The 27,880-nt window shown below is 39.4% G+C and overlaps 2 protein-coding genes across 2 annotated transcripts in view; one reads left to right on the forward strand and one right to left on the reverse strand.

The window, feature by feature from the left end:
* Positions 1-26,428, reverse strand: part of btbd16 (BTB (POZ) domain containing 16) — a 67,721-nt gene extending 41,293 nt beyond the window's left edge. The window contains exons 1-5 of the mRNA XM_056470189.1: positions 26,262-26,428; positions 22,070-22,109; positions 21,824-21,977; positions 15,682-15,787; positions 15,150-15,238 (exon numbers count right to left, since the gene is read on the reverse strand). Coding sequence (XP_056326164.1) covers positions 15,150-15,238; positions 15,682-15,787; positions 21,824-21,977; positions 22,070-22,109; positions 26,262-26,320 — 448 coding nt within the window. The 5' untranslated portion in view covers positions 26,321-26,428. The remainder of the gene's footprint in view (positions 1-15,149; positions 15,239-15,681; positions 15,788-21,823; positions 21,978-22,069; positions 22,110-26,261) is intronic.
* Positions 26,429-27,036: 608 nt separating this feature from the next.
* The window catches only part of waplb (WAPL cohesin release factor b), a 111,067-nt gene continuing 110,223 nt past the window's right edge, over positions 27,037-27,880 (forward strand). The window contains exon 1 of the mRNA XM_056468946.1: positions 27,037-27,271. The gene's annotated coding sequence lies outside the window, so the exon portion shown is untranslated. The remainder of the gene's footprint in view (positions 27,272-27,880) is intronic.

Here is a 27,880-nt window from a genome sequence, read left to right on the forward strand (position 1 = left end):
TATATATATATATATATATATATATATATATATATATATATATATATATATTGTTATGAAGCGGACAGGAGACAGAGGTAAGGAAACGTTAGGGTGTTTATTAAATGACAACAAGGAGCACATGAAGGATAGCCAGGAGGATCAGGAATGATGTTGGGGTCTTTTCCTCCGTGGCTGGGTAACAGGAATACACGAGGATGGACAGCACACACCAGATACAGCTGACAGAGGATGACACAGACTTGGAAGGACTGGAAGACAGGACGATTCGGGTGGACCAGGAAGACTAGGAGGAATACAAAGAGAACAGGTAAGTAAAGCGTTTGTTTTAGCTGAGGATGACTACGCTGAGTGGTCGCTCAGTTGTCCGCTTTCGTCGAGACGAGCCCGGACAATGAGCGACTGGAGTGCTGTGCTTTTATCTGGTGCTCGTGAATGTGATGCAGCTGTGTGCTCATTAGAAGTCAGGTGATGGTGATCTTCGTGAGTGGGGATCGTGAGAGCCTGACCAATCCGTGACAGTACCCCCCTCCCCAGGGCCCGCTCCTGAGGGCCGACACCTCCGACGCCGTGGTGGTCTCCCTCTGCCTCTAGGCGCTGGGAACTCAGGGTGGCTCTCATGAAACTCCACCATGAGACTAGGATCGAGAATATCAGCTCTGGGAACCCATGTCCTTTCTTCGGGGCCGTACCCTTCCCAGTCCACCAGGTACTCCAACTGGCCACCACGACGTCGGGAACGCAAGATCTCCTTCACTGCGTAGACGGCTCCTTCTTCTAGGAGCAGTGGAGGAGGGGGTTCCTCTTCGTGGTCAGGCTCTGTGGAGGGAAGAACAGGATCGTGATAGGGTTTCAGGAGTGATACGTGGAATGTAGGGTGAATACGGTAGTGAGAGGGTAATTGTAGTTTGTAGGTGACGGGGTTAACCTGTTCCACGATGGTGAAGGGACCAACAAATCGGGGACTTAACTTGCGAGAGGGCAGTCGCATGCGTATGTCCCGGGTGGATAGCCACACCTTTTGTCCGGGTGTGTATCTGGGTTCTTCAGACCTTCTTCTATCGGCGGTTACCTTGCTTCGACGGACTGCCCTCTGCAGATGTTGATGAGCCTCGTCCCAGACTCTCTCGCTCTCCCGGAACCAGTGATCCACTGCGGGGACATCAGATGGTTCGCCATCCCAGGGAAAGAGCGGTGGTTGGAAGCCCAGGACGCACTGGAATGGCGTGAGTCCGGTGGAGGGTTGCCGCAGTGAATTTTGGGCATATTCTGCCCAGCCCAAATACTGGCTCCAGGAGCTCTGGTGACCACTGCAGAAGGTCCTCAGGAACCGTCCCACCTCCTGAATCTTCCTCTCTGTCTGCCCGTTGGTTTGGGGATGATATCCAGAAGAGAGGCTGACGGCCACACCTAGGAGCTTGAAGAAGGCTTTCCATAGACGTGAGATGAACTGTGGACCTCTGTCCGACACAATATCTTCTGGAATACCAAATGACCTGAAGACTTGATTAAAGATATTGTCGGCTGTTTCAAAGGCTGTGGGAAGACCTTTCAGAGGGATTAGTTTGACAAACTTTGAGAATCTATCTACGATGACTAGAATACAGGTATTACCTTCTGACGAGGGGAGGTCAGTGATAAAGTCCACTCCTAGGTGTGACCAGGGACGGTTCGGAATCGGCAAGGGATGGAGCTTTCCAGCGGGTAGATGACGTGGGCTCTTGGATTGGGCACAGTCCTTACAGCCCTGAACATATTGCCTCACATCCCTTGCCATGTTTGGCCACCAGAATCGTTGGGATACTAGCGAGAGAGTATTGTTGATCCCTGGATGTCCAGTGCCTAGCGAGGTATGTAAGGAGTGGATCAGATCTACCCGGTGTTCAGGTGGTATGAACTGCCGATGAGGAGGGCATCCCGGCGGAGCAGGGGCTTCCGGAGTGGCAACGACTGGAGGAGCGTTCCAGGTGATCGGACAAATGGAGATGTGTTCGGGAAGAATCTTCGTTGGGAGTTCTTCATGATCGTGATGCTCGTGTAAACGAGAGAGAGCGTCTGCTCTTAGATTCTTGGGTCCTGGACGATAGGAAATGGAGAAATCAAAACGTGAGAAGAAAAGTGACCATCTGGCTTGACGTGGACATAGTCTCTTGGCCTCTTTGATATATTGGAGGTTTTTGTGATCTGTGATCACCTGGAACGGATGTTTGGCTCCCTCCAACCAGTGACGCCACTCCTCCAAGGCTAGCTTGATTGCTAGAAGCTCCCTGTCTCCTATGCTGTAATTCTGCTCCGCCGGGCTCAACTTCCGAGAGAAATAGGCACAGGGATGCAGTCGGGGCGGTGTATCATGATGTTGGGATAATACTGCCCCGACGCCGGTGGTGGATGCGTCCACTTCCACCACGAAAGGAAGATTTGGGTCAGGATGAGTCAGGAGTGGGGCCCTTGTGAACTCCTTCTTAAGAAGGCGGAAGGCTGCGGCTGCTTCTTTGGTCCACTCCAGTCCTTTGGGTTTACCCTTGAGGAGATTAGTGAGAGGTGATGTAATCCTGCTGTAGTCCTTGATAAACCGTCTATAAAAGTTAGCAAACCCAAGAAACCTCTGGAGCTCCTTAATGGAAGTGGGTTCTGACCAGGATAGAACAGCCTCAATTTTCTTCCCATCCATACGTATACCGGTTTGGTCAATGATGTATCCCAAGAAATGAATCGACTTCTGGTGGAATGAGCATTTCTCCGCTTTGAGGTAGAGGTGATGTTCTCTCAATGTGTGTAGGACCTCCGCAACGTGTTGGCGATGTTCGGCCTCACTCCGGGAGTAAATGAGGATGTCATCTATGTACACTATTACAAAGTGGTGAAGAAACTCCCGGAGGACTTCATGAATGAAGTTTTGGAATACGGAGGGGGCGTTGACCAGACCGTAAGGCATGACCTCATATTCATAGTGGCCAGTAGGGGTCACGAATGCTGTCTTCCATTGGTCCCCCTCACGTATTCTTATCAGATTATACGCGCTGCGGAGGTCCAATTTAGTGAAGACTTTAGCTTCTCGGAGCTGTTCCAAAGCGGCTGGTACCAGAGGAAGGGGATATCGGTATTTTACTGTACCGTTATTTAGGACCCTGTAGTCGATGCATGGACGCAGCCCTCCGTCCTTCTTGGCCACAAAGAAGAAGCTTGAGGCGGCTGGTGATTTTGAGTGACGTATGTACCCCTGACTCAGAGCCTCCCTTATGTAATCTTCCATTGCCTGATTCTCTGGAAGCGAGAGCGGGTAGATCCTACCTCTTGGCAACTGGGCATCTGGAACTAGGTCGATCGCGCAGTCCCATGGCCGATGCGGCGGTAGCTGGGAAGCTCTCTTGGGGCAGAAGACATCATGAAAGGAGCTGTACTCCTTAGGAATGTGGATAGACTGCTTCTCAGGAGGACTCTCGACCGATGTTGTAAACAAAGAAATGGGGTTCCGACCTTGAAGAGGGAGATTTGGAAAACAGGTAGGTGTACATCCAGATCCCCATTTCTTTATCTCTCCTGTGCCCCAAGAGATGATGGGATCGTGCTTCACCAGCCACGGGCGCCCTAGAATGATGTCCATATTTGCACCCTCCAGAACCAGAAATTGAATCCTCTCTTGATGTAACAACCCCACTTGAAGAAGGATGTCTTCGCATTGTCGATGGATACGGGTCGAAGATCGAGTGCACTGGGTTATCGGTTGTATCTGGTATATATGCGAGGACGCCTCAGTACGTAGGTGGAGTTGACGACAGAGGGATTGGGAGATGAAGTTCCCTGCTGACCCGGAGTCGATGAGGGCTGTGACAAGGAGAGAAATAGAGGCAGTAGTTATTTGTACGGTGGTAGTAAGTGGTTTACATTGTTCAATATTCGTACTGAATACACTCACTGAAGTCCGAATGGGACGAAGGGGACACTCCATACGGGTGTGTCCACTGACACCGCAGTATAGACACAGACCCCGGGTCAGCCTCCTCTGTCGTTCCGCTGATGTCAGTCTTCCAGACTCTATTATCATGGGTTCTGGTTCTGGAGAGGCTGTTGACTCAGGCGATTGGAGGAGTGCAGACGAGGGGGTGATGGTGTCCTGTTGATAGGAACGGAGACGATCGGAACATCGGAGAGAATGTTGGATGAATCTCTCCAGACCCATAGTATCATCTAATGTGGCCAGCTGGATTCGGAGAGTGGGTTCCAAGCCGAGCCGGTACGTGGTCAACAACGATCTCTCATTCCATCCACTTGCAGCTGCTAGAGTGCGAAACCGGAGAGCATATTCCTGTGTAGATAGAGTACCTTGCTTTAGATGATACAGCTGCTCTCCAGCGGCTACTTCCCCATCAGAACGTCCAAACACCTCTTTGAAATACTCCGTGAAGGTAGTGATGGAATTCATGACCGGCCCGGCTTGGTTCCAGATCGTCTCAGCCCATTTAAGTGCAGGCCCAGAGAGTAGTGATACGATGTAGGCGATCTTTGACTTATCTGTGGGATATAGAGAAGGTTGCATTTCGAATATGAGGGAACATTGTAACAGAAAACCATTGCACTCCCCCGCTCCGCCTGAGTAGGGCGCTGGTCGGGCCATGGGACTGGAAGGAAGGGCCGAAGAAGAAACTGTGGAGGCGGAAGTGCTCGGTGCTGGTGGTGCGTTGGAAAGTGGAGCTGGTGGCTGTAGAATCCGCTTCAACTGGTCCACCAGCTCTTGAAAGTGATCGGGGGTGCTCATGTTGTCGTCGTTATTGGTCCGGGCTTCTGTTATGAAGCGGACAGGAGACAGAGGTAAGGAAACGTTAGGGTGTTTATTAAATGACAACAAGGAGCACATGAAGGATAGCCAGGAGGATCAGGAATGATGTTGGGGTCTTTTCCTCCGTGGCTGGGTAACAGGAATACACGAGGATGGACAGCACACACCAGATACAGCTGACAGAGGATGACACAGACTTGGAAGGACTGGAAGACAGGACGATTCGGGTGGACCAGGAAGACTAGGAGGAATACAAAGAGAACAGGTAAGTAAAGCGTTTGTTTTAGCTGAGGATGACTACGCTGAGTGGTCGCTCAGTTGTCCGCTTTCGTCGAGACGAGCCCGGACAATGAGCGACTGGAGTGCTGTGCTTTTATCTGGTGCTCGTGAATGTGATGCAGCTGTGTGCTCATTAGAAGTCAGGTGATGGTGATCTTCGTGAGTGGGGATCGTGAGAGCCTGACCAATCCGTGACATATATATATATATATACGTATATATATATACATATATATATATATATATATATAAATATAAATATATGTGAATGCCATTAATTATTTCAAAAGTGCTTCAGTATACAAATGGCATTGATGTGTGGTTGCTAGGATGTTAGAATAGTGTTTTGTTGGATTAAAACAGACCAACTCGAAGTCTTATTTACAAAAAGTAATAAATAAACACATAAATAAATAAATAAATAGAAATGTGACCCTGGATCACAAAACCAGTCTTATGTTGTAGAATTATATATTTGGCAATAGTACAAAATACCACAAATATAAAGTTTATGGTTCAAAATTGTTGATTTTATTTTATGCCAAAATAAATGATTATAATATAAAGTAAACATCATACCACATGAAAACGGTTTGTTCATTTCCTATTGTAAATATGTCAACATAAAATGTTTGATTAGTAATGTACATTGAACAATTCATTGAGCCAAATTTAAATGCAATTTTCTCAATATTGATATTTTTTGCACCCTCTGATTACACATTTTCAAATAGTGTGTTGACCAAATATTGTCCTATCATAACAAGCCATACATTTATGGAGAGCTTATTTATTTAGTGATCCATAAAAACACAAATGACTGATTTTGTGGTCCAGGGTCACAAATGTTATTTTAAAAACATTTTTTTATCATCACCATGATGACACAAATATGTAATACCATGTGAAAATGGTGAGATTAGGCGAATACATATTCTCTCTAGACACGAGCAAAGAAAACAACTAGGGTCCACTGCTTAGACTTTGCAACAATATTGGTATTTGGAAAGGCACATAGTGTTTCTTCACAAAGTTTATTTACAAAGTCACCAACAACTGCCATGGAAATTAATAATGCAGCTTATTTTTGTGAGGGAGCCGTAGGTGACGACATGGAAACTATGAATCCATACGCTGGAGGTTTAATAAACAAACTGCAATGCACATGCAGAGTCGTAGTTATAAACAGAAGTGATGTAACGTTGTGTGCCGAGGCTTCGAAGCATGTATCAAAAAAACTATACATCTCGCAGTGAAGCAGTGTACCGGAGCTTGATTCGTTTTGCCATCATCACGTGATCAGTGACATTCGAAGCTTCATTTTCGCCAATACCCACGTGACTGCTTCGAATTGTGATTCAAAAGTTTAAACACCCTCATGTGTTAGTAAAGTGTATAGCGAGAGATTAGGCCTCGATTACATGCATTTCTACTGTTTCAAAGCACTGCACCGATCCCACACACCAGTAATTAAACTAAAATACAATAGCAATTTATAGTAAAAAGGTTTTAAACTATACTTAAGTGTATTAGCGTATTTTTTTTACAACTATCTTCAAAGAAGACCACTGCCTATCGTAGTATAGAGTTTAACGGAGGCCAGCTGGCGAGTGCAAAATGAAAGCATCACTCCCGTAGCCTCCTCCTTAGAGCATTCGCCTCCCATGCAGGAATCGCCGGTTCGATCCCCGTTTGGAACGAGTGGATGGGTAAAGGACTAGTTGGACTACCATAAATGTAAATACTTTTGAATACCTTGGATTTTACTTCAGTCATCTGTGGTATAATGTAACATACCTTATGTGTAAAAACTACAGTAATTGAGTAATTTGTTTATATTAATGTTGTTGTATTACTACATTAATGAGTTGGTCAGTTGTGAACATTTGACAATTTTGCAAAACAGTGCTTTCCCACACTTTAACCAGCAGAGGTCCTCATCGAGTTCTGATTTAGAAAGCTTAGAGTAACAAACCTTTTCCCGATACAATTGAGTCGAGCGCTTCACTTGTTCAGAAAGCTTAATTTCACCATCACTTATAAACAGGCAAATGTCGGTACAAGCGATAAGGCAGTCCAAAACAGGCAAACAAAGCAGAGTCCAAAATCCAAAAAAGTAGTGGTCAAAAGGCAGGCAAATTATCATAACATTAAGGCAAACACAATAGTAAAGAAACCGTTCGGTAAGGCAGTGGAATTGGCAATACTTTGCAAAGAAAAGGTCTACACAGTGTGTTTATATATGGTGGTAACAGGAAGTACCACCGAGGAAGTGCAGAGTCAATATACTGGAGACACCCACTGGTAGTGGGATGAATGAGACTTTGCCTCATTCGTTACAATTTTCCCTAAAGTCTTTTGCAGGTTAGTGTGAACATTGTTCACAATGATATTAGCTGGGTTTCCATTGCTCATTTTGAAGTATTACATAAGTGATGAGTAATGGAAATGCCACATTTCAAAGAAGAATCCCTTAATTAGCAGAACATTTTCATGCTCGCTTTAGGTGGTTTCAGACTTTTAAAAAAATTGTTAAAGTCCCCATGAACCAGAAGCTGCAACTGCAATTTTTTTTCATATTGTGACGCAGTTCCTAGAGAAACGGAATATTAAATGAGAAAACAGTGGGCATGACTTGTTTTTTCTACTGAGAGCTGAATGGATGTGGTAAAGTAGGTGTTTCGTTCAGAAAGATAAAAAAAAAAGGTTTGGGTAGAGTTATTACAAACTAACAGGTTCCTCCTTCTCACCATTTCTGTTTGTTGTCAAAACTGACAGTTGGCTCAGCGTGTTTAAATATGTTAGCCATGCCCAATTCCTATATACACTTTCCGGCCACCAGATTGGACCCCTTTTTGCTGTCAGAACTGCCTTATTCCTTCATGGCATAGATTCAATGGGGTACTGCAAATATTCCTTAGAGATTTTGGTCCATATTGACATGATAGCATCATGCAGTTGCTGCAGATTTGTCTGCTGCTCATCCATGATGTGAATCTCCCATTCCACCACATCCCAAAGGTGCTCTATTGGATTGAGGTCTGGTGACTGTGGAGGCTATTTGAGTACAGTGCACTCATTGTCATGTTCAAGAAACCAGTCTGAGATGATTCGTGCTTTGTACACTGTGGTCATAAAGGGATGGACATGGTCAGCAACAATACTCAGGTCATCTGTGGCGTTGACACAATGCTCAATTGGTACTGATGGGCCCAAAGTGTGCCAAGAAAATATCTCCCTCACCATTGCACCACCACCAGCCAGAACCATTGATACAAGGCAGGATAGATCCATGCTTTCATGTTGTTGATGCCAAATTCTGACTCTACCATCCGAATGTCACAGCAGAAATCGGGACTCATCGGACCAGGCAACAGTTTTCCAATCTTCTATTGTCCAATTTTGGTGAGCCTGTGTGAATTGTAGCTTTAGTTTCCTGTTCTTAGCTGACAGGAATGGTGTGGTCTTCTGCTGCTGTAGACAATCAGCCGCAAGGTTAGACGTGTTGTGCGTTCAGAGATGCTCTTCTGCAGACCTCGGTTGTAACGAGTTGTTATTTGAGTAACTGTTGCCTTTCTATCAGCCCGAACCAGTCTGGCCATTCTCCTCTGACCTAACCCTAACCCTAACCCTATTTGCAATATTTTCTCTTTTTCAGACCATTTTCTGTAAACCCTAGAGATGGTTGTGCGTGAAAATCCCAGTAGTTCAGCAGTTTCTGAAATACTCAGACCAGCCGGTCTGGCACCAACAACCATGCCATGTTCAAAGTCACTTAAATCAACTTTCTTCCCAATTCTGCTGCTCAGTTTGAACTGCAGCAGATCATCTTGACCATGTCTACATGCCTAAATACATCGAGTTGCCGCCATGTGATTGGCTGATTAGAAATTTGCGCTAACGAGCAGTCGCACAGGTGTACCTAACCAAAATCCAACATCATATTGACGTCAAATACTGACATTTAGTCAGGTATGTCAACTAAAATCCAGCGTCTGATAAATGTCAATAGTGGTAATGTCCACACAACTTCAAGCTGTTACATCATTAGATGTTGATATTTGGTTGGTTTTAGGTTGTACGTTGGACACTGACGTCAGCCTCACGTTGAGTTCTGGCATCCAGAACTTAAAAATGGCCAGTAACTGCCCAGTAACTGTCCATAATCACAGAAAGTGCTTTTACAGATTTGAATTAAAGATTAGAAGGGCAAACTTTTTTTTAATGACATGCACAGATGAATTGTTCACTATAAAACTGGCAATGTGAGCTAACAAAATCATATGATTAGTTTTAATTTCTTGGGGACTTGAAATGTGACGGAAGCACATTTGCCAAACAAACTTTTACCTAGCAAACACTACATTCATGTTACTCCATTATGCCTGCCTTGTTTAATGTAGATTAAAGCAAAACAGTGGTGTAAAGTAACTAATTACAAAATACTCAAATTACTGTAATTGAGTAGTTTTTCTCAGCAATTGTTATTTACTGAGTAGTTTTAAAAATGTGTACTTTTACTTTCCCTTGAGTACATTTTTAGTGCTGTATCAGTACTTTTACTCCACTACTTTCCTTCAACCTGCAGTCACTACTTTATTTTTCCTTGTCTATGGGGATTAGAAAAATCAGTCCTGTGAGTCCAATCAAATCACACATAGAAGGTAAATTGCATCATAATGAACTACCTCAAGACATGGGTGATTTATAATTGCAGTAAACTGTTTGGAAGTATTCAAAGTGTCTAAGAAGATGTCCAAAATCTTTACACGCAATCACCCAGAGACTGTTTAGATTCATTTCACTGATGAGAAGATGCAGGATGTTTACTGTTTGATGACCGAAATGGCCTTAAACACCCAGCAGGCACAAGACATGACGTCAGACTGACGTTGTACCCTGATGTCATGGGACGTTGCATTTTGTTTGGAAATGAAAATTGAGTTGACGCCAGAACTCAACGTCAGGCCAACGTCAATGTCCAACGTCCAACCTAAAACCAACCAAATATGAACGTCTAATGATGTAACAACTTGACGTTGTGTGGACGTTACCACTATTGACATTTATCAGACGTTGGATTTTGGTTGCCATACCTGAATAAATGTCAGTATTTGACGTCAATATGGTTACTTTCTAACAACCTAAAATCGACCAAATTTCAACCTCATTTGACGTCATTATTGGACATCAAAATAACGTTGTCCTTAGACACTGGCTAGACGTTGAATTTTGGTCACCTAAATCTAACCTATTATGAATGTCTTATGGCGTTGTGTGCCTGCTGGGCAATAACTAGATGCACTACAGAATGTTACGTTTACACACATCCACAAATTAAATGTAAACGCATTAGTTTTTAACAGCGTAATACTCACTACTTACTACTCTTGAGTACTTTTGAAATGTCTACTATTTACTCATACTTTGAGTAATATTCACAACAGATCCTTTTACTTTACTTGCACTAAATTTTTAGGCAAGTAATGGTACTTTTCCTTGAGTATGATTTTTCAGTACTCTTTCCACCACTGGTTACCAATACTTCAGTCAGCCACTCTAACAACTTCATGGAAATCTATTTAATTTGAATTTGGGTATTTTATTTGTTATGATGAAAACCCGGCTATTATCATCTGCAAGGTTTCCGCTACATTCATTCTTCCATGGCGGGCCGCCACGCTAAGATTCATCCTGCCACGTCTACATTACAGCTTCTCATTCAAAACATTCTATTTTTTAATAGCGGGTGATAATCGTACCAAAAACTTATTAAAAGGTAAGTGAATTATAACAGCATGAACTTTTCTGTATCCGTAGTAATGCTGTGTGTCATTTGTTTAACCCTATAAGGTTACGTGCTGGCTGACTGACTGGCTGACTGTGACAGGTGCGTGATGCATGAGGCCAGAAAACACGACGTATAGACGTGTAGCAGTTTTACTTTATTTCAGGACGCATTAATACCGGAGGCATTCAAAAATATAACTAGCAAATCTAATAAATGCTGGAGACATACTCGTTACATAAACGCACTAAATCGCACTTCAGCAGCGTTTATTTGAGAGTGCACAAGAAGATCTGCGCGCTTTTAAAGCGGCCTATATTTGAGGGGGTGTGCAAGAAGTTTTGTGCATGAGCAGAAAAAAACGGCGTGCAAGCAAAGAGATCCGCATGCTCGTAGGATATTACATAAAAGCAATCTCGACTTCTAATACTGCGCTCACGACATTTGTCATTGAAATAACGCCACAGGTAGTTGGTAGATCGGTGTAAAAAAAGGCCTGCCGCCACAGCTGGAAAAAATCCTAGAGGAAACACTGCATCTGTATATGAAACTTCAATTAATTAGCAAAAAGTTTTTTATGCTCGCTTGAAGTGGTTCTGGATTTTTTGAAAAAGGGTTACGGAAATATATTTGCCAAACAAACTCTGACATAGCAAACATTATACCCACATTACTCCATTACACTTGCCTTGTTTATTGTTGATTACTTGGTTACCAATACTACAGACAGCCGCTCTAACAACTTGATAGAAACCCACCTAATTGACATTTGGGTTTTGCTCCACGTTAGGATGGAAACACAGCTATTATCATCTGTATATGAAACTTTTCAAAAGGAAAACATGATAGTTTTAGTCCATGTAAACTTTTTACAACACTGACCTCCGCTCATATCATAAAGAAGGCTGGAGTTCACCCAGCTAGCAAAATTCACGTGGCTCAAATCCAGCCCACACCAGACACTTAAATCCGGCCCACATACCGCATGGAATGATGGCAATTAAGCGGTCCACTCCTGTTTGCCAGATGTGGGCCACAATTAAGCCATAGCCATTATCACATGGCAGCCAGAATTCAACCAAATGAACCAGAACTGACCCTATTCTGGGCCACAGTTTGCTTTTATTCTGGCCCAGATCCGTCCCACACCAGACACTTACATCTGGCTCACATACCACATGGAATGATGGCACTTGGGCGGTCCGCTCCTGTTTTCCAGATATGGGCCCCAAATAAGCCAAAGCAATACCACATATCAGCCACAATTCAACCAAATGAACCAGAACTGACCCTATTCTGAGCCACAGTTTGCTTTTATTCTGGCCCAGATCCAGCCTACACCTTACACTTGCTGGGTGTGGCAAAGTACAAAAATCCCAGTATGCATTGCAGTATGAATATATTCTATAGCTTATAGAGTGGGGGAACTATAACGTCACCTTGTAGGCTAATCGGCTGCTAGCATAAAACTGGTTCCCTCAAAAAAATCCCCATAGGATTTTCCCATAGACTTTTCGAACATTGCAAATAATAAGCTCTGTGTTCAAACTCTGTTCATAACACTTACACGTTTGGTCCAGCTGGATAATCCTCACACGAAAATACAACTTTTAGCACTTTTGGATCTTAAATGCAAACGCAAGAACTGAAAAGTTAATATTAGGTTACAAACGAACTACAGTGCTTTCGGAGCGCTCGCCTGTGACGTCAGCATCAACCAACGGACAACTTTTTTATCTTATTTTTTAGAAATAATGTCCATGATAGAGTTAATCTCACTGTTTATTATATTATAATCCACGCTATGTATTATAAACAAATAAATATGCAAATACACATAGACCTACGTGCCTTTTGGATTGTTTATACGTGTGAAATACATCTGTTTTGCTTTACGGTTGTTGTAAACGTTTTAAAACTGTATGTATAAATGTACCTACAAAGTATTATCATAAGACACATTTAAATAAGTGTATCGCTCGCGTGCACACAGCCCGCTTACCTTGACAGACGACAGAAATGAGGCGTGAGGAGCAAGTCTATCAAATGCCTGCAAGTTCCATCATGGACACAGAGCAACATTCAATATTATTTTATGTCACGAAATACAGTGTAAAATTGCCCATACAGTCACATATGCTATACATTTTAAGGAGGAGTGTAAATACTGCATTTATGACAGACTTAAATGTGTTCAGATGAAGAAAAAAAACGACAAAAAATAACATTTGTATTACTGAGAGCAGGAAAGAGACACACTGCACTGGTAAGCTGTATCCCCATATCTTTAATTAAAATAAATTATCAACAAATTAATCTGTCTTGACAGTCTTTACAAGTGAAGGCATTATCTACACACAATATGAATTCCCAATTAGAAAAATACTAACTATTTACTAAATATACTATTTATGAAAATACTTAAATAACAGAGAAATCCAAATGCCCGAAACAAAAGCGAGCTGCGCTCCAGACGAGTTCAGCTCGATGACGTATAATGTCTCCGACACACTTAAGAGTGTGATGTAACTGATGTGTTTTATGTCAGAGAATAAAACGTGAAAGTATATTGCAGTTGTGTTTGCCACGAACCTTATTTAAACCTTTTAACTGAAATCCCATTGAAAAAACCCATTGACTTTGGGACGAGGGAACCGGAACCGCTAAAATGCTAACTCGCTTCCGGGTTTTTGCATACAAATTGACGTCATAGTTCCTCCACTCTATTGATGCGACAGTTTTCATTATTTGTTTTTGATTCTGCTGTTTATGTTGATGTTGTTGATTTTATCACTTTTAGGCTTCTGTTTGTGAGTTTTGTTCATTTTGTTAATTGTCACCATTGTTGAGGTTCATACGCTGATTATTGATGTCTCTGTGGGCATAAGTTGAAGCATAGAATTTTTTTAGCTTACAAACCTTCATAATTCTGTGGCATGTGCAAGGATGTTATTACGTGACTTCTAATAATGGATTAAACATTGGTTAACATCAATAAATTATATTATTTCATCACAGGTTGTGCCTCACTTAATTTTATTGTTTTTTTTTTTCTTTTTCTTGGCTTGTTTGCTGTAATGAAGTTCTTAAAAGTTACAGCAGTCCAAAAGAAAATTTATATTAAGAGGTTCAGGGCTATGAGCCCAACTAATGCAAACACTTTTCTCCATGATGGTGACTTTAGTCTATGTGGCCCACATATGTTTTAAGATAACTGGGCCACATATGCCATATCTTCTCTGGGCCATTTTAGGCTCACAGCCACATTAGCCAGAGCTAACTATACCAAATATTTGCTAAAAGTGGCTCACATTTGTTGTAGCATAACTGGGCCACATTTGCCATATCTTCTCTGGGCCACTATAGGCTCAAATCCACATTAGCCATAGCTTACTGTGCCAAATATTCGCCAAAAGTGGCCCACCTATGTTTCAAGCCTGCATTAGCCAGAGCTTACTGTGCCGAATATTTGCCACATGTGGCCCACCTATGTTTTAAGATAACTGGGCCACATATGCCATATCTTCTCTGAGCCATTTTAGGCTCACAGCCACATTAGCCAGAGCTAACTATACCAAATATTTGCTAAAAGTGGCTCACATTTGTTGTAGCATAACTGGGACATTTGCCATATCTTCTCTAGGCCACTATAGGCTTAAATCCACATTAGCCATAGCTTACTGTGCCAAATATTCGCCAAAAGTGGCCCACCTATGTTTTAAGCCTGCATTAGCCAGAGCTTACTGTGCTGAATATTTGCCACATGTGGCCCACCTATGTTTTAAGATAACTGGGCCACATTTTCCACATTTTCTCTGGGCCACATTAGGCTCACAGCCACAATAGTCAGAGCTTACTGTGCCAAATATTTGCCAAAAGTGGCACACATATGTCTTAAGATAACTGGGCCACATTTGCACCTACACGTGTGAGCCACTTTAGGTTTAGAGCCAGATTACCCTTAAATGACTATGCCCACACTGTGGCCCACATTTTTCCTCCATCATTTGGGCCAAATTTATCATTTTCCACATGGGCCACATTAGGCTCACATTCAGATTACCTTTTGCCATAAGTGCCAAATCTTTGCCTTAAATGGCCCATATATGAATTTGAACTCCAGGCTCACATTCATTTTGTCTGGGCCGAAGGAATACCACCAGTGCCACATAACTGCCTAAAGTGGCCCACATTCGCATGCTATCTGGGCAGAATCGCAAGCTCATGTGAAAACACTTGTCATTAAATTCAATCAGTATATCCTGCATTAGCAAAACCACCGATTAGAGTGTAAATATTTCATACCTGGATTAGAATTACGGGTCACTTTGCGAGACAAGACATAAAATCGTTCCTCTGGATTCTGAAGCTTTGAAGACCATGTGACATCTTTGCTGTATATAAAGGTAAAGAAAGACATCATAGATGAGCACACACACACACACACACACACACACAAACACACACACACACACACACACACACACACACACACACACACACACACGCACACACACACGCACACACACACACACACACACACACACACACATTTTATCACTATAATCCTCTTTAATCCTATAGTGCTTCAGGGCCAAGTGTTCTGCGGCCCCTCCTGATAGTCTTTGTGTTCTAAGGCCCACCAAATTGAAAGTTGTCATTCTCTAATGTGCTATCCAACCTGCTCCATAATGATAGCATGTGGCCCTGGCAGATATCCCACAGATCTATCCCTGGAGTGAGATAAACTGTCCCCCCCAGCTCTCTCATCGCCTGCCTGTCTCTCTCTCCCGCTAAACAGTTGTCATGGAAGTCCACTCGCCCCTTGGCAACATACCAGAGTCTGGTGCGTCGGCTGGCCGAGAGCGGGTGAACAAGACGTGGCAAAGGGGACTGCGGGCAGCTAGTGGCATCCTCGTGCCAGTGAAGTGCCATGGGGTCAGCTGCAACATAAACACACAGTGAGAGAAAATCTGAGCGCGTGTGTGTTCAAGAATAGGATGAAGTGATCCAGAGATCTGAGCTTTGAGCAAACATATGTCTGTGACAGATGGCTGTGCGCATTAATGCAAACCAAGGAAAATGATGAAAAATGAATGCAAATTAGGAACATTCTACTTCAGATAAATAATGCTTTAACGCTTTTTATTATGTTTGGTTTCATCGCTCCAACAAGCAGCGATTTTCATGTGCAGTTTTTTTGTCTGCCTGTTAAATCACTTACTTTAATTATGGTGGTTTGAGATAGCCAACACACTGTTATACTACATAAATTTAATATTTTTCTTCAGTCTTCTTCTTCTTCTTCTTAGACTATTTTAAGAACGCATCTCCACCTAGAGCGTTTATACTACAACCACCAAACTAACTCCAAGCCTCTAAACTATACTGAATTAAGTTTCTATATCTTTTCCAACTGATCTGACTTACGGCTTTCCAAAAACTTACCTGGAAAATTCGGTAAAGTCCCATTGACTTAACATTGGACACAACTTTGTGACCTCTTAACTTTGCCCCAGATTTTCATACAGACTAAAGATTGGTCTCATTTAACTGAGAGTACCAATCTGCCAATCACTGATGACCTTTTAACTTACTACCCACACCCTAGCAACCACTTAAGGCACCCTAGCAACTGTCCCATAGACTTCCATTGTAAAAAATTGACATACTGACAACATCCCAATTCATATTAACAAACATACTAATCATACTAGCAACATGAAGAAATTGTGTGGAAACCAGCATTTTTTTCAGTGAATGATGACAGAAATTGTAATTTTTTTTGCTGAAGTATACCCTTTTTTAACAAAAAAAAAAAAATGCTTATAAAACACTGGGTTTTTGACACAAGGTTTATGGGAGGGTTATTTTAGTAAATGAAAACTAAGACTGGTCAAAAATATTTTTTTAACTGAAAAAAAAAATCACAATTAATGAAAAACTAAAACTAAATGAAACTAGCAAGAGTCACTGAAAAACTACCTAAAATAATATAATAATTAGAAAAATAATAACCGTTTTTCAGAATGAATAAGCACTTTTTTCAGTGGTGGACCTGCAACTGTTTAGAGAAATACCTGTGGATGGCACATTTACAGCCAAACAATACATTATATATAATACAAACTCATCAGTCAAGAGCCTGTCTATATACACAAACACAATATGAACAAAATATTCTATATTTGTTTGTTAAACCTTCTCAAACACTGACTTTATTCCAGAGTGCACTAAAAACACTGCACTTTTTTGTTTTGAGTTTTTGTCTTGTTTCTAGTCCAAATATCTAAATATTCTTAAAACAAAAAGCATTTTCTAAACCGCAAAAATATTGTCTTGTTTTCAGAAATAATTATTCAAAATTAAGTGAGTTTTTCTATAAAACAAGCAAAATAATCTGCCAGTGGGTTAAGCTAATTAAACTTGTTTTTTTCCGCTTTGAAATTAAGAAAAACTGACTTAATTTTCGCAAATTATTTCTGAAAATATGTTTGGCTTGTTTTGAAAAACAAAAATGTTTTGCTTGTCTAAAAAATGTGTCTGATTTAGAATCTATATCTGTTTGGACCAGAAAAAAGACCAAAAACTCTAAGTAAGTAATGCAATTTTTTTGCAGCAAAATGTTTTTTGTATTGCTTTTAAATGTGTCCTATCTGCTTTGCTTTTAAATGTGTCCTATCTGCTTGTTAAGTCATGACATCGGTGACGTAAGTAATACTGCTTCTGGGTCCAAGTCGATTTTCGAAAGTATTACATCGCTTTGTAAACGTTTATTATTACCATTTTATGAGTCTTCCCATACAGTTATATGTAGCGCTTGGACCCGGAAGCCACTTCATGTGATGTCACACTCAACAAGCAGATAAGTTGTCTTTGTTTTGTTTTTTCTTGTTTTCTTTAATATTGTTTTCAGTTCTATACAGCACTTTGATTCTAAGTGCTTTATAAATAAGTTGAGTTGAGTAAAACTGAAACTAAATATAAAAAACTAAATAGAAATGTGTGCACATTCACAAAATAAAATAAAAACTAATACTAGCAAAACCATTAAAGGGGTGGTCCAGAGTGTATTTTTAAGGCTTGGTTGTGTTTATAAGATGCAAAGCAATGTGTGCTTCATTTGTAGAAAATCACGTTATTTATATATATTTCATATATCTTCCTTTGATTATATACAGGTACTCAGCTAACATGAAAACGATTGTCATATTTCCCAGTTCTTCCGAAAGCCCAACGTCAAGAGGCTCTGATTGGTCAGCTAACATGATTCGTGGATCGGCTCCACGTCACGAAAAGCATCACGCCCCTACAAGCATGTGTTTTTGTGCTGTGTAAACACTGTCAGTCATAGTAGCTGTTAGCCGTATCAGTTTGAGTCTAAATCAGACAGAAAATGACACATAGGTTCACAGCTGAACCTCACACCTGCTCTTTATAATAAAACCTGACAAGTGTCTTTCACATATATTCGAGTTATAAGCATGTGTAAGTAATATGAAACATTCACATATCTTTTGTGAGTTCATTATTTGAGATGTAGAACGCAGGGAACGCAGCAGCTACTTAGAGAGACACTGCAGTGCTGCTGAAGATTGTGGGTGTTTACAGTGCTTTGACTGATAAATATGAATTTGTAGCTAAATGGTTAGCAGTGCCAAACAGCATTTCCCATTGTCTACATCCTTATTTACGTCCTTGCTACAACATACCGTTAATGCTAGAAACTGTCCATGTAATAGATCAATTTTAACAACATTTACTGAACTGGGAGAGATTCTGGAAGTTTTCCTTAGTCAAATGCTAGATATATATATTTTTAATAATTTTCTGAAACATTCAATTAAAATTAAATTGTAAGCACTTCTCTCTTTGTGTCATGTCTTTTGGAAACTCAAATACAGAAACACAGCAGGTTCTGTGGAAATAGCAGCATTTGGAGGACATTTTAGCTTTCTCTGCTAAATTACAACATTAGAGGCCGATCACACCGAACATGGTTTTCGTGTTGAGGGGTGACTTTTTTGAATGGTTCACTAATGCCCGTGAGCATCTTGCACGCTGCTTATGCGACCTGCGCGCCTCGCATTTTAACCACCTGCTGCGCCTCGCGTTTTTGCTCTTGCACGCCGTACACTTGCAGTTAAAAAAAGTCAACTCTTAGAAGAAAAAGCGTGTTACGTCACTCGCGCCTTTTTCATTCTCCAATCAAATGAAAGCAGAGGCGGGTTTTCCGTTGAGATGCCTGCAATGTTTGTGTTGTCAAGACAACTACCGAGACTTTTGAAGATTGAGGAGAGACTTGCGGTTGCTGTTTTGAATTATCCGTTGCTTTTTGACTCACAAATCTGGAATATCACAATAATATTAAATTTAAATTATATTAATATCAACAGCAACACTCGCGCACATTGCGTAGTTGATTCAGTCGTTGCCTAGTGACATAAAAATCTTAAGCATCTTTTTTTCCTGTCAACAAAAAGGCAGTGTGGTAGTCCCAAAAGAAAAAACAAAAATTGTGTTGTTTCAGCCTATTTTAAATAAGTAGGTTGAACAAACAACAAACATAATTTTTTGAGTGTATATTTGAACTTCCCTATAGCCTGTGTCTCTAATGTGAAAACAGTCAGCCCATACTGCCATAATATTACTAAAGTGAAATTATACCTCCGCTACTACAGTCAAGACACATTCAGTTCAAGCAGATGCCTCTCATCATGCACAAGTCTATTCTGCTGCAGTGTTCCGATTTAAAGCAACTGACAAAAACCTGGCACAGGAATCAAAAGTCATACCCTCTTCTTATTATTAATATTTTTTTATTTGTTGTTGTGTAAATGGCGTTCATGTGCCTAACTGCCAACGCCTCTTAAACACCTCTTGTGCCAAAACCCTACAGGTGCCTTTCTGTAAAACGATGCCAGGTTTGTGACACCAGGTCGGCGGGTTGGCATCGAGCACCACTCGTATCCCTCTGGTCATCCCAGGATTCTGGCAAAAGTCAATGCTGTAGATGCACTGCAGTATTATGGGTACCCGGCGCTTTAATCTGTGTTGGTTACTCCTTGATGTAACAAAGATTTGCCAAATCTACTCACCCGTTCAGAAGCATGAGTCATGTTTCACGCTTACTAGATCAATTGGATTAGAAGAATGTCAGATGATTCTCAAGTCTCAGACTGAGGAACTGACTGAACTGCAAACAGTACACCCTCAGAAAAAATAGTACAATGTTGTACCAAAGACGGTACAAGCCCTTGTCACTGGGGCAGCACCTTTTTATGGAATAGAATTGTACCTTAAGACAAAGAAACAAATTTGTACCAGTTTGTACCTTCAAGGACATTATTTGTACCATGGGAAACCAAAATGTACCTTTGGTTTTTAAAACCTGAAGATTCAATATTCTACCTTCATCAAAGTTCAATGAAGGTACCACCACAGTGACAAGACACTTTGTAGAACTTTTAAAAGGCATTTTGCTATATCCAAAATGTGTCAATTTATTTTCAGTAAATATGAAGAATGAAATACATTTATTAATCAATGTTTCAGTTTACAAAAAAGTTTCTTTTTGTGTAAATACACATTTTCAATTTACAATATAGCATAAAAAATACTTTAACATAAATCAAAATATCTAGTTTTTGTGATACATTTCACAACACTTCACAAAAATGTTACAGAAACAAATTCTCTCATGTAAAATAAAAAAAAACTAAAGTTCTTTAATTTTCACACAATACCTTTGTAATCACTTAAAAGTTCATTTAATTTACTTAATTTTAAAATAGAAATAGAATTATGCAAAAGTATTGTATTGAGATGCAATACTAAAATGTCTGCATGATCACTTTATGCAGGACTTTTGCCAGCTCACGTGCGTAGTGGAACTAGGCAGGTTAGGGTAATTAGGCAAGTTATTGTATAACGATGGTTTGTTCTGAAGACTATTGAAAAAATATATAGCTTAAGGGGGGGTCGTGGTTGGGGAGGCTAATAATTCTGACTTCAACTATATAATTCTGACTTCTGACTATATATATCCCAACAGTCCACTTTATCAAATGAAATGAGTGTAGTTAACTCAAAATTTACTGAAAGTTAATTCTACTCATTTGAAAAGAGTTTTGAACTCAATGTTGTAGGTAATAAGTTAATTAAATACTTCATTCAACTGAAATAGATTAAGCTCACAGTACTCATATAGTTTTTTTTTTAACTCAAATGATTTGTTGCAATTGGCTTCCTCAAACGGTTTGAGTTGCCTTAACTTATTGGGTTTTAGAGTACTCAGTTGGTTTGAGTTCTCTTCATTTATCGGGTTTTACTGCTCAAATTGCTTCATTTACTCAAATGGACTAAGTTCACAGTACTCATTAGGATTAGTTTTTGAACTTAAATGGTTTGTTGCAATCGGTTTCCTCAGACGATTTGAGTTACCTTAACTTTTTGGGTTTTACAGTGTAGTTACTCTCATACTAAAATAACATCGGTTTCAGTAACATTCATACATTTTAACCTTAGTGGAAACCAGAGCACCTGGAAAAAACACTGGGAGAACATACTAACTCCACACAGAAATGCCAACTGACCCAGCCAGGACTCAAATCAGTGAACTTCTTGCTGTGAGGCGACAGCGATGTATTGTATGCCCTTGTATAGGAGTTAATAAATAAGATATTATTTTTCTTATACATTATTTATATACCTTTATTTCCTATATATTATAAGAACATCATTGTTTTGATGTTCTCACCATTGTGATGATTAACATCCAATGGTATTTAAATTCATCCTAAATTGTGGTCATTTGTATTATTTAACATTACTTTTTACAGTGTGTTATACAGTATGTATTTGTATATTGCCATCTGTGGTTGAACAGTGATCATTTATTGCATACGTGTAATGGAAAACTTACATGAGTTTTAATACTACTGTACTGTCTGCATTATTAAACTGATTGCACATCTCACCTGATTTAATTCTCCTTTCTGGTGATTTATTGGCAAACTCCTCTGCCCTCTGAATCTGTGCTTGCCCCAACAGGTCACTGCCTAAAGCACCTGGCAGCTGCCAGCGGTTGGTGTGCCCAGCTTGTGTGCGCTGACATAGTGAGCGAGCTGACACCTGTTAGAGTCAGAGAACAACATAACCATGTGCAGAATACTTAAAAGGGGACCTCAAGACTTGGTACAGAGTTATGAAATTTTCAGACTTACGTTTTGTGTGGTGTTTTGTTGGGATGTTATCATCACTGACCTGAAAAACAAAAGTATACTAAATGAATAGCCTAATGAAGATTAATTATAATTCATCAACTGAGATGTTCATTCATTCATTTATTCGTTTTCTTTTCGGCTTAGTCCCTTTATTAATCCGGGGTCGCCACAGCGGAATGAACTTATCCAGCATATGTTTTATGCAGCAGATGCCCTTCCGGCTGCAACCCATCTCTGGGAAACATCCATACACACTCATACACTATGGACCATTTAGCTTACTCAATTCACCTGTACTGCATGTCATTGGACTGTGGGGGGAACCGGAGTACCCGGAAGAAACCCACACGAACGCAGGGAGAACATGCAAACTCCACACAGCAATGCCAACTGACCCAGCCGAGGCTCGAACCAGCGACGTTCTTGCTGTGAGGTGACAGCACTACCTACTGCGCCACTGCGTCGCCCCAACTGAGATGTTATTACAGTGAAATGCAAAACATATACAACTTGAGTAATCAATTAAGGGCTATATACTGGTGTTTAATACATAACAATAATAAATAATAGCAATAGAGTTATATAATGCAATAAACAATACAGTTAATGTCAGAATTATTAACCCTCTTGTTAAATTTGAACCCTTTTAAATTTTCCACAATTTCTGTTTAATAGAGAGAACATTGTTTCAGTAGGGGTTCAATATTCAACTGGCTGGCTGGAGCTGCCAGTGGCGGGTCACGTGACCTGTCACTGGCTGGTGGCAGCTGCCAGTGTCCAACTGTCGGGTAGCCTGACCTGCCAGTGGCAGCCGCATCTAACCCGGCATTTGACAACTAGCAGGTGGGTCATGTGACCAACCAGTGCCTGGCTGGTGGGTCAGGTGTCCTACCAGTGACTGGTTGGTGGCCATTAACAACTGGCTGGTGGGTCAGGTGTCCTACCAGTGGCCGCTGGCAACTGGCTGATAGGTCAGGTGTCCTACCAGTGGCCGCTGTCAACTGGCTGGTAGGTCAGGTGTCCTACCAGTGACTGGATGGTGGCTATTAACAACTGGCTGGCTGGTGGGTCAGGTGTCCTACCAGTGACTGGTTGGTGGCAGTTATCAACTGGCTGGTGGGTCAGGTGTCCTGCCAATGGCCACTTGGTAGCAATTGGCAACTGTCAGGTCATTTGAGCTTTAATTGCATTAAATGTTTTTTAACAATACACAAAATGAACACTTTTACGGATTTATTCTTCATAATGGGACATTTTCAGAATGTTTATTACAAATAGAGAGTCCTCAAATCTAGATAATATGGAAAAGTATAGATTTTCCTTCTGTTGATTTCAATTTATCTGAAAATAATATAATGGATCTGTACATTTAGACATTGGGCACATTCACCCCCAACCCATCTGCATTTACCGTGTTCGCTTTATCTTTCGCTGCAGCTTTATACATTGATATATCATCATGAAAATACTCGTCTGGACCTTTTCTATTACACATTGTGTATATTAGTCAGTTTAATTCCAGATACGGTCCTCAAAAAGTCAGGATTACAACTGGCTGGTTCCGCCTCCCTCAATAAGCGCGATCACATTCTGCATCTGGCGCGTCTCCTCACGCTCTCATTCAGAGGAATTACATTTTTAATTCATGAAATGTGTATTCTTTAGGGTCTATATTGTTTTCTACACAGTTCTAAATAGAATAGTTTTAATAATTAATTTCTAAAAACTGATTTTTATTATCTTTACCATGATTGCAGTAAATAATATCTTACTTTTTATTATTAAAGTATTATTAGTGTTATTATTGCATTATTGGTATAAAAGAAGGATATAAACATTTTTTTTTAAATATAATAAGTATAATAATAAATTAGTTATATAATTAGTATTATTATATAATATATATATATATATATATATATATATATATATATATATATATATATATATATATATATATATATATATATATATATATATAAAATTAAAGCAAAGAGCAAAGAATCACCAAGAGGCGACACTCTTTTGCTATTTGGGAAACAGCCACTAGATGCACTAGTGTCATGCGGCGGCCATTTTGTTATGAAAATTCCAATATGTAAACAGCATGGATAACTAACATTAGACAGAATAATTAAAATATTTAGTTAAATATGAGTTAAAATGAGTACATCCCCTTTGAAAAGTAACATTTTAAAACAATATCCCAATGAAAACAGACAATTTCCAAAACGTTGACAAGACTAAGTTTAATACATCTGATATCTAAAATATCTGTTTCACATATAACATATAAGTAAGGTTAATAAAATAACTTAAATCCTTTTTTGTTTTACTCAAATTAGGGTGAAGCAAAAATGAGTATACACAACAAAAACTACAACAGAAACTACATTATCTGGTAGTTTGTATGGCCTCCATGATTTTTAATGACAGCATTAAAAATCACGAATATACATATATATATATATATCTATATATATATATAGATATATATATACATTTAGAGAAAGTAGCTTTTTAAATAAAACTTTATTAGTCTTTTTTAGCAGACAACACTGGAAAAAATCGGATATAGTATTATAATCCAACAAAAAGTACTGTTAATCTGCTATCAACATCCCATTTTGAAAGTCATGTTAATTTACATGTCAGTATTAATATGTATTATGCCAGTGGGTAAATTATTAAATTAAAGTAATTTAAAGTAAATTTCAGCTAAAAGTGACAGTTTCAAGAAAACAAGTATGGTTAATATATTAAACATTAAGTCTGTAAAATAAACTATTAAAAGTACTGATGATCACCAGTCCATGATTTTACGTGTTGTGTTGTTGTCTTTCAGGTTGTATTTCAGCTTTGATGCGCTTTTTAAATGAATAAATAAAAACAAAGCAGCTGCTTGCCATCGCGACATCTATAAGATCTAAAGCTATAAGACTGATCGCTTTCACTCCAGAATGGCGGAATGGCTGTCGCCTCTTGGTCATTTTAAGCTATTTGATTAAAGAAATAAAGATGAGGTTAAAACTAAAAATAGTATAAATGACTTAAAAAAATAAACAAACAAAACATTAAAAATAGCCTTATAAAAAATTATAAATATTTATTAAAATATGTGTATGAAATACAGAATATAAATACAAAGTGGAAAAATAATTATCTAAATTAACATAAACAACATTTACAAAATTCTTGGTATGTTGTAAATTAGTCTTTCTATGAGAAAAATAGACATTTTTGTTTTTTACATTTTAGGATGGGATCTCTTGCACATGGATGATTCAATCAAAAAATAACTTGATAGCAGGATTTCCATCCAATAAATTTGTTTAACACCAACTAAAAAACCTATTTGCACAATTAAATGCAATTAAGTTGGTCCAACATGCTTTTATTAAATAAAAGTAAAAAATACATTTGTATTTTTATTTAAATTAAACTCAAAGGACTGATAATATCATGTATGTCTATTACGATTACAAAGTCTCTTAGTTTTATTATTTGAAGTTATCGTAAATGAACTAAAAGAGCCATTTTAAACATTTCATGAGTTACATATACAGTTTATTGAGACTGATCCCAGAACTAATTTTAAAAAGTTATTATTACTCACTGAGCAGATCAACAAACTGCATTTTAGCTATTGCCAACACATAAAGCATGGGTGCTTCTGCAAGGTGGTTATCTCAAAGCTTTATAAGAAATCTTCTAAATCTTCAAACTAATATGAAGACTAAACTCTAACAAGTCTTGCTATTAACTTTAAACAACTAAGATTACTTTTATTGTCAACATTTCCTCTCTTTATTTAATCCCACGCAAAGCATACTGGGAACTACAAATGTCCTAACCAGGTAATTGGACCAACACAATTCCTTCATGTTGTCCCAACACAAAAAGCTTAAGTTTACTTAATGGTTTACAAATTTGAGTGGATTGAACATAAAACAAACAAATTGGCCAAATAAATTACAAGAATTGTGTTTTTTTCCAGCTCATTTTAAACAGGTAGTTTGAACAAGCAGCAGTAATCCATTTTTTTTTGAGAGTAAGTTAGAGACACAATAAAACGTTAAAGATATTCTATAAAGATTAAACCGCACTGCACAATAGTATTATAGTTAATTTACAATTTAAACAGTTAGTACACTAACGTTACATTAACCAAATTTGATATGTATTAACCCACCTTGTGTGCGGTCTGAATGTCATATTTCTGCCAAATGAAGGACTCCACTGGATGTGCATTCTCTATTTTAAATGCCGCTGATGTTAACTGAAATTTCACATTATATTTCAAAACAATAAAGAAATTTAAAGAGTAGATATAAAAAGAATTGTGTTATTCCTTTCTACATCTTGAACAAACGCTAAAAGCCATTAAATAAATCCAAACGTGGCCGAACAGACGAATGAAGATAGAAGAAAACTAGCCGTAGTGTTCTTGTTCCTTGTCTGATTGTTTACAGGTCTTGTTGCCGGGGGACACGGGAGGTCACTTGACCAGCTAATGTCAGGTGCACTCAGGGACATATTTTACCATATTCCTGACCGAAATATACAAAAATACATAAACAAATACTTCAGAAATTGAAATCTTGCTATATTCATTTTTATTAACCAAAATGTTGACATGTACTAGAAGTTTGCTTTGGTACCAGGCAGTTTGGTATTAACCAGATATTCTTCTTGAATATATTCTAGTTGAACGACGTGCAAATAAACAATTTTTAAATAATGTGGTTAAATTCCTTAGCATTAAACTGACAATTGCCTACATTTCCCATAGTTCATTATGAATAACGCCCGCCCGCCGTGTTCAAGTTCAACGCTCCTTTAAAGACTGACCAATAAAACGCGTTGAAATTGCCTCACGTACACTTAGCGCGATCCGTGATTGGTCAACATGGTTATGCCTGTACCGCGACGCGATTGTCGTGATGCGAAAACGCGAGGGAGGGGGATCACGAATGGAGGCCGTTGGTGTTTCAGAGTCGAAACAATCGAGGGAGAAACAAATGAGAAAAACTTAAATAAAAAGCCTGCAGTTTTGTCTCTTTCGTTATATTTAATATCATATTTCAGATACACGTTAAACTGTGTGGGCGGAGTTCGCAAAACAGCCCTTGTCAGTATTTAGTGTTTGTTTATAGTGTTAGTGGAGCTCAGAGGCCCGGATTCACTCACTTCACCAACCAGGCGAGTATTTAACCTCTTTTGGTCCTGCTGTGGGATTCCCCTTTTCCGTGGATTCAATATGCATACTGCAACCTGATATTAAATAAGAATTGATGCTGGATGTGATGCGTGTTTAACATTGCCTTATTAGCCTACTAGCGTCTTCATGCTAATCCTCTTGCTAGTCTGCTAGCTGTTAGCATGGATGTGTTGTTGTTGTCAGCCGGGCTGAATTTCATCCCTTCTTTTGTTTAAATCCAAATGAATAATTTGTGTCAATGTGCTGTTTGCTTGGCGGATGAAAGAAATTTGCAGAATAGACGTCTAAACAAAACAGCGCACGTAAATAAATAGCATTAGCGTGTTATCCTATTAGCTTTTAGCATTCTCATTTTACTGTTGATTATTGAGGGAAAGTCGCTGTGTTTGCAATATTACTGAATGGAATTTTAGCATGTCATTCTTGATGTTTTGGAATGTTGAATTGTTTACTGTCTTGATTGAAAGCTAACCACGATCTTAACTTGTGATTGTAATATCTTCATAAATGATTGCCATGTTAGTATGTCATTGCATTTACTTAGTACCCCAATGAATACAGCTATACAATCCATGCTAGTTTTGGTACTT

This window comes from Danio aesculapii, chromosome 12, assembly GCF_903798145.1.
Source record: "Danio aesculapii chromosome 12, fDanAes4.1, whole genome shotgun sequence".
Taxonomy (NCBI): Eukaryota; Metazoa; Chordata; class Actinopteri; order Cypriniformes; family Danionidae; genus Danio; species Danio aesculapii.